The sequence below is a fragment of the Medicago truncatula genome, chromosome 8, assembly GCF_003473485.1.
Source record: "Medicago truncatula cultivar Jemalong A17 chromosome 8, MtrunA17r5.0-ANR, whole genome shotgun sequence".
Classification (NCBI taxonomy): Eukaryota; Viridiplantae; Streptophyta; class Magnoliopsida; order Fabales; family Fabaceae; genus Medicago; species Medicago truncatula.
Genome location: NC_053049.1, coordinates 20,281,891 through 20,290,160, shown reverse-complemented (window position 1 = coordinate 20,290,160; position 8,270 = coordinate 20,281,891). Strand labels below are relative to the sequence as shown.

Below are 8,270 nucleotides of genomic sequence, written 5' to 3'. Positions count from 1 at the left end.
TTTTTATAGTAAAAATATATTATTACTCCTTGTAAAATTTGATTTCAGTAACTACAAAAATTATATTTGTTTAAATCTTAGAAAACTAATGAAATAAATATAAAACATAACTTTTTTTTTTTGTTTTAATGCTCTGGCTTCTAGTAAAAATGGGTCAAATAATCCAAAATTTGTCCGAAAAATAAATAAAGTCCGACCAATGATTGTTCCATCTAAAATTTAAATTTGATACTTCCGATAAATTTGTTCTTAACAGAATTTTACTACTTATAACAAAAAAACATTGAAGTTTATTAATCGCTTGAGTCTAATCACTTGAATGTACAACATTACTGGTATATACATAGTTTTTTCATCCTTAAAAAAAAATCGTAATTTTTTCCAATATTTATCAAAATATTAAATATTTTAATAGTAAATTTGTATGTCTAATTAATTTATTGCTATCAAGATGATTTCATTGCTACCAAATCTATATTTCATGTGCTTCTTTTTCACATGAAATATCTAGACTAAATTCAGCATACTTAATTATGGAACCAGATGAAAAAAACAAGATTCGTGAAAATAGACATGTATACCCTACGTAGACTTTTTATCATACTTTAAAATTAGGCCAAGTATGAGGAAGAGATATTTTTCATTATTGTTAATATATCAATAAATTGTCAAGCAAATTTAATGTATTACAATATGGAAAAGAAAAAAATTGTGACTAAATCAAAACAATGCCTCTCCGAAGTTTAACTAGAAATTGGCTGAAAAATTTCTGATCTGTAGTATATATGTCTCAATCCATGGACTCCTAGGTTGGAGCATTCTCTCACATTTATCACAAACAAAAACAATGCTTTTGCAAACTATAACGAGCAATTGGCTGAAAATTTTCCTGATCTTGGTCGTAAATTATATCTCAACATTTTCACTGATTCCCATCTGGGAGTAGTAAGTTCGATTATACATTGAATCGAAACAACATTACATCTCCTTCTCGTACAATGTAGTCTTTACCTTCAGACCGCAACTGCAAACAACATATTTAGGTGAATTTAGTTAATGTTTTAGGGAAATAGAAAATGTTTTCTTGTTTATAAGTTTGAACCTACTCCTGCAGGGGACGGAAATGGTGGATGTTCAATTACATGAAACACAATGAGCGATCATCAAATCACATTTATAGAAATCAATAACCGCCAAGTGATAGAAATCAATAACAGCCAAGCGATATAAATGAAAATAAAAAGGCAGCCTAGTTTATTGGGAGGGAAATGAAATGAGAAACTTACGAGTCCTTTTTCTCGTGCTGCACCAAGTGAACCAGCAGCAACAAAGTCGTCATAAGCCACCTAATAGAAAATAAATAGAGAAGTTTTAAAGATCTCACTTGATTCAGTTTCCCAAATCCATCAAGACAAGCTTTCATATTTATCCCAGTACATGAGTCAGAATGATTAATAAACAAAGCCAGTTCTAGGATATAGCAACAAAACAGCCAAGCTTTATCCAACTAAGTAGAGACGGCTACACCGACCAGATAATACTAAAATTTCCTATCATGTAATCAGTTCAAAGATAGACCGTTCGCTTCCATTTCTCTCAATGGCATATACCTTTTCTTGGTCTAACTCTAACTATTAGACTACACGCAGTCTAGTTAACCCTCCTTCCACATATGTCCGAGCCACCTAACACAAAATTCTACGTCTTTTCTAAATTAGAAGCTCCGTCAATTTTATTTTGGCTTAAATATGCAAATGTTCCCTGCAAATATTTTCAAGGACCATTTGCATATTTAAGCCTACTTGTATTTATATATTATTAATACAAGATTTATTAAATGCAATGCATTTATTCAAAAGTAGTACTGAAAACCAGATTGCCCTGGCTCGCTTTCAAATCTACAGTATAAAGTATAAACTATGAACAAAAACCTATAACTCTTCTATTAAATTTGTCATGTATAATATATTCCCCTGCATATAGAATATTGAATACCAAAATCACTTCCACCTTTGTGTTAAAATATTACAATACTTGCTATGCCAAGTCATGCACTATTATTAACGTAGCATAAATAGGAGTTCAAAAATGCATCCATGATGCTTACCGTCTCTGCTCGAATGAAACCCTTCTCAAAGTCAGAATGAATAACTCCAGCAGCTTGAGGTGCAGTCATTCCTAGTACAACAGAGACTTAAAATTTAGAAAAGAAATTCAATCCAAATCCTTACATTATTATCGATTCTGTTTGGTCAATCAGTCAGACTACTTCATTAAAAGGGGGCAATCAAACATACATTAAAAGGGCACAATATAATCTAACCAGAACCATTTGTCAACAAAAGGAAAAACAGTTTTCAGAGATATCAAAACCTAAGGATAAAGGAAACTCCAATTTAAATTTAACAATCTGTTTAAATATTAATATCTCCAATTATTTGAAAATGGTATTCAGAAAAGGATGAAATCAAGTCACATATTTAATTTTTGTGCAAACAGAGAAGAAACTAACCTGCAAGTATTGTCCATGCCTTTGTCTCCTGTGGATACATTAGAAAAACAGCATTAGTTTTGGAGATGAAATTCAGGAATTAAAAACTAGGATGTCTTGGGGAACACTTATTTTACTAGTTAAGTACAAAAATATTAACTACTATGGAATAACTAATCAAGAGGTTCTAGTTTCCATATAACAATATTTATCACCGTATACATGTTTAACATGGGCTATCTAACAAGGAGACTTCACATTGAAGGTGTGTCCGGTGTCCATCACGTGTTGCTATCTGACACGTCACTGTCCGACACAACACCGACGCATGTAGTTATAACTTATATTTAATTATTCAATTTTCTCAAATTATTACTGGGGTCAATGTTAGTATTGTGTTCGTATCTGTGCCAGTGTTTTATAAAACAGGATACTCTAAACTGTAATGATCTCTAAATAAATTCAGGATTTTCTCTTACCTTCTCACCGGAAGTAAAATAAGTTCGCAGCCCCAAAAGATCATATGTTGCTCTAATTAGATTCCCAAGACCACTTTCACTAACACCAAGAGATTTCAAATATTCTTGTCTTTCCTCAAGCGCTAGTTCAGAAAGCTCTGCCTCAACCTGCATAGACAAATAAACAAATCTTACTCGATTCTCTGTGGCGATGATAACAGGAATGTCAATGATTGCTGTTTCAATCAAGAGATTTCATGATCTATCAAGTGATAGATCTAGCAAAAGTTGACATTGCACAAATTCCCTACTGAAAATTCATGGAAAGTTGAAATTGCCCATATGATATTTATGAAACTAGAAGAGAAAGAAGAACTCATTGAACAGAAAAAGTCAAACCATTTAAAAATACCAAGATGGCTAGGACTGGGAAGATAGCGATACTAAAATTAACAGTGACTTGAAATGGAATTATGGTAACATTTTCATTTATCTAACACTGATACACAGGTCAAATCTAGACAATGGATCAAAGGAGTCGAGGTTTTATGCAAGGAGTAAGAAAAAGAATATTCCAGAGGGCGCCACATGTAATAGGGTATACACTCACGTATTACCCCTAACCCCAAGTGTAACTAGAAAACAGACAATGGCAACATATTTATCCCTAACCCCAAATGTAACTAGAAAACAGACAATGGCAACATATTTATTTATGTTAGAGAATATAACTCAAAAGTTGCCTATCAAAACTGTATACCTGCGCTGAAATTGTTACAATTCCAGACTGCAACTCAGATGCAACATTCTTGACACCTGTAACGTAATCATTGTTTGTTGCATCAGCTAGATCGGACTCCGCAACATTTGCCACATATATAATGGGTTTCATGGTGAGCAAGCAAAGTTGCTTTACAGATTCCCTCTCAAAATCTGTTAAGGTCACAGATCGTGCAGGTTTTCCATCCAAGAGTGCTACACGAATTTTTTCCAATGCAGTCTTTTCTGCCTCTTCCTACAAACAAAATTTTCAAAATCAAGTCACATGGTATTTTTCAACCAACAAATATCAAGAAGCAATGATGGGTAATAACAATTAAAGATTGTAACCTTGACTTTAGATTGTGAATCCTTTGTCTTGCCCTTTTTTAGTTTGTCCAGTCTTTTCTCAATCTGCATTTCTTCAAACGAGGAATATCTTAGTTTGATTTGATAGTCAATTTTGCCGCAGAAACCCAAAAGTATTCTTCACAATGAAGAGAAAGGAAAGTGATACAATAATTTCATCCAAGTAAATTAATACAATCATGATATATATCATTGAAGGCATAAATGCGCTGCCACAAACATTTAGAATGATAATAACAGATTCAAAGGATATAAAGGCAGTAAAATTGTGTAGAGTGACAGTTAGTAAGCTGACCTGGTCTAAGTCTGTGAAAACAAGCTCCAAGTTGATAACGTCAATATCAGACTTGGGATCAACTTTCCCGTTCACATGAATAATGTCATTATCATCAAAACATCGTACAACCTAAGGTGATAATCATCGACCCATGGCATTGTTATAATCAGAAAATGATTAAAAAAACATGTTTTATCACATGCAGTATTTACCAAACTCCAAGTTTTGTTAAGCAATATGTGCATATCTACTACTGATCTAGGCTTTGTTTGGATAAACAACTTAAGTAAGCACTTATCATATATAAGTGCTTATGCATAAGCTTTTTCTATAATAAGATAAAATGAAATCAAACCGTTTTCATATAAGCAACAAGCTGTTTTCATAAGCTAATCTGGAGAGCTTAAGGAATTAAGTAGTTTCTGTAAGATCTCTCCCAAACAAACTCACAAGTGCTTATGCAAGTAAATAAGCTCGAATTAATTATAAATCGATCAAAACAATCCTCTAGTATATAAAAAAGGAAGATACGATATGAAAAGAGTAGAAGATGGAAGTAAACTGATGACAAGGAAATGATGATAGATAAACACCTGAAGTATGGAGTCCACCTCACGAATATGTGATAAAAACTTATTGCCGAGACCCTGTAACAGTTGAAGTAAGATAGCAATCAAAACAATACATACGTAACTTTCTACAACAATAAAGAAGTTATAACAAAATAAGATAAATAAGTGTCAGTTGACACAAAACATAAACAAGAAGAGAAATTAAGTAAACCTCGCCTTGACTTGCACCCTTTACAAGGCCAGCAATATCTACAAACTCTATGGATGCTGGAACCATTCGTTGAGATTTACTGAGATCGGATAGCACTTGGAGACGAGAATCTGGAACGGCAACAATCCCTACATTTGGCTCTATTGTACAAAAAGGAAAATTGGCAGCTTGAGCCTTTCCGTTTTCAACCTAAACAAGTGAGATCACTATTTGTCAAAATTCGATATATTTGATATGTTATTGTAGCATTCAGAACAAGGGCTATATGCATGCAAAACATCGATGCAACAACCAAAACATAGAACAGAATGTTTCTTTCTTTCTTTATTGCACCAAGGCATATGAAGTTATTGCAAGGATAATGCTAAAATAATAATTCCTTATATTTTTAAAAGTAACCAACAAGAGTAATTTTTCTCAACGGCTATTTCCTAGACAAGATTTAATTATTGATTCTAGGTGGACTTTCCTTTTAACTCAAAAAAAATATACATGTAAGCCGTGACAAAAACCATAAATATCAAATCTCATTTCAAGCAAACTCACAGCCTAGTAATCAGCAGCTAACTTGAAGCTTAACCAGTAGCTCGTTACAAAGTATAGTCGACTATATATTCTAATAAAAATATTTAATACTTAATATTCTCACAGCGACAACAACGAAATTGTGTCTTCAAGCAGCGATGAAGAATATTATAGTCTTAACTCTTATGTAACATCGTGTTAAGAGTTAAAACATCTTTCCGGTATTATCTATTGAATGCAAACGATTGCAATGAACAAGAAGATAACCCTGCACACAAGGTTACCCCAGAAGAGCCCTATCCTTTCACACTAGAGACTTCTCTGGTTCAAAAATTATTTCCTCCCTTCCCCTTAGCATAACAAAAACAGAAAGAACAAGCCTAACAAGCAAAACTAAATAATAACTGACTTAACTAGTTACTGGTTTACAATCTTCCCATTTATTCAAAGTCCTAACACATCGCCAATTCGCCATTCATATAAACAGGGACCATTTTAAAATGCAAGTGTCGTTGACTATAAGATATTCAATCCTGTTTATATTTCATAATATAATCATTGTTAAAATATTTTGCCACTATTGGACAATATTTTGTATAAAAAAGCATAATAGAGAACAATAATGATTTGTTAAAATTCCACCACGCTATAACTCTCCAGCCTCTATTTAACAACACTTAATAATATAATGAATTGGTTATAGCTTAGTATAGCCGGAATTAGTCGTTCTCTCAATCATTTGACTGATAAAACAATAACACGTGTTCCTGATGTTGGATTCTTAGGATTTCTCTTAAAATCCCTAGAATTCACACTTCAATTTTAGTTATCATCATCTTTGTCTCAAAACAAAACAAGGACAGCTCATTGGATTATGAAAACCATCAAAAAGACTCGATCACAGAGCATACCAATAATAAAATAAAACCTTGCCATAACCTAGTTGATATCTAATAGCGGATAAACTAGCTAATAGCAGATGAACTTATAACAGATAAGCTAACTGATGGCAGATAAGCTAGCAAAACAAATTTGAAGTGTTTGATAAAACTAACAACGGAACTAACGGGTAAACATAAAACAACATTAGAGGATATTTTTAATTAAAAGTTAATTTTTTTTTCAATTAAAATGGTGAGGGTAAAAATGAGAGGAAAGTGATACACTATATAAACTCTACTTTATTTAAGTTTGGTTCAACCATGACTAAAATTGATTTTGAACGAATGGTTTTGTAAAATTGATTATGGCTAAATGTGAGTTGAATTGAAGTGATTTATGTTTATATACATTCATTTAAAGTGGACTGAACAATAAATCCGAGGCAAAAATTAAATCTATGCTTCACGTTAAAATCAATTATGGAGACAAAATCGATTCTACTAAACTTCTACTCAAGAACATTCAAACAAGTCAAAATCAATTCTACAAATCTAAAATTAACTTCGTGTTAATCATACACTTTGTAAGTACGAACTTGTACGCTATAAACTAGCGCTTTGGCTATGCTAAACATAGCCTTAATCTAAAAGTCATTTTCTCAAACACGTACCAATCAAAGAAAATATAGAGTTCAGGATTAATACTTAAACACCCAAACACGTGGACACTAACACGTAAGCATCAGTGGTACTTGAAGAAGATAATGGCATAATTAAACATAATCACATGTGTCTGTGTCGGACATTTCACATGTCTAACACATTCGATCAGAAGTGTCAGTCCTACAAGTTATCTAAATGAAAAAAGGGAGAGAGTGACTTACAACGGCATTGAAGAGAGTAGATTTGCCAACATTAGGAAGACCAACAATACCAGCTTTGAGACTCATGCTTATCTTAGAAGAAGAAGAATATGAAAGCTTTGGTTGAACCCCATAAAGGTGAAAAGAAGATTGTTTGGTTAAAAGAGTATTACCGAAAAACCTTGATTTCAAAGGATGAACTAAACTGGGTACTAGTTTTGTTGCCATTATTATAATAGAGAAGAGCGCAGAGAGAGTGTTGTTGTTGTTGTTATCTCTTCTTCTCTATGAACATTTTCAATGGCTACGGTGTGATGATTGTTCTATCTCTATATATGCGCCTGCCTACCGTTTGCAAGTAGGTTACGATAATAAATTAAAAAAACAAAATGATTATAAGCAAAGATTTTTTATTTTAATTTTTTCAAATATTGATCGAAATTAAAAGTCGTTACAAATAAAAAGAGCAATAATATTTGAAAAACCATTTGCTAACAACTTTCATGACAACTTTTTTTCCTCTCTTTTTATTGGTTAAAAACAAAGGAGAGAGAAAAAGGAAAAGAGAGATTAAGAATATAATGTGAGTATGAAAAAGAAAGTTGTCTAAAAGTTATCAAAAAATAGTTGTGCAAATATTATATCTCAAATAAAAATGATGAATCGAAATTAAATTGACATCATCGTATTGTTTTTTATTCAATCAATGATTTGGGTATCAACAAAAAAGTGTGATTTTATTTTGTAGGGACTAAAAACAAAATCCTGAATATTTATAGGGAGCATTTACTTAATTAACCCTTTACAAAACAATAATTATCTCAAACCAAATTTATTGATACACTACTTGCAAGATAACAACTT

General features: G+C 32.2%; 1 protein-coding gene across 1 annotated transcript; it reads right to left on the bottom strand.

Moving 5' to 3' along the window:
* Positions 1 to 623: 623 nt before the first annotated feature.
* Positions 624 to 7,743, bottom strand: LOC120577672 (ribosome-binding ATPase YchF). Its single transcript, XM_039829444.1, has 11 exons — positions 7,428 to 7,743; positions 5,138 to 5,326; positions 4,948 to 5,001; positions 4,373 to 4,483; positions 4,060 to 4,122; positions 3,710 to 3,964; positions 2,971 to 3,117; positions 2,513 to 2,540; positions 2,108 to 2,178; positions 1,287 to 1,346; positions 624 to 1,024 (listed from the first exon to the last, which is right to left on the bottom strand). The coding sequence occupies exons 1-11, from the start codon at positions 7,632 to 7,634 to the stop codon at positions 956 to 958; spliced, it is 1,254 nt and encodes a 417-aa protein (XP_039685378.1). The 5' UTR covers positions 7,635 to 7,743; the 3' UTR covers positions 624 to 955.
* Between the last annotated feature and the right edge of the window lie 527 nt (positions 7,744 to 8,270).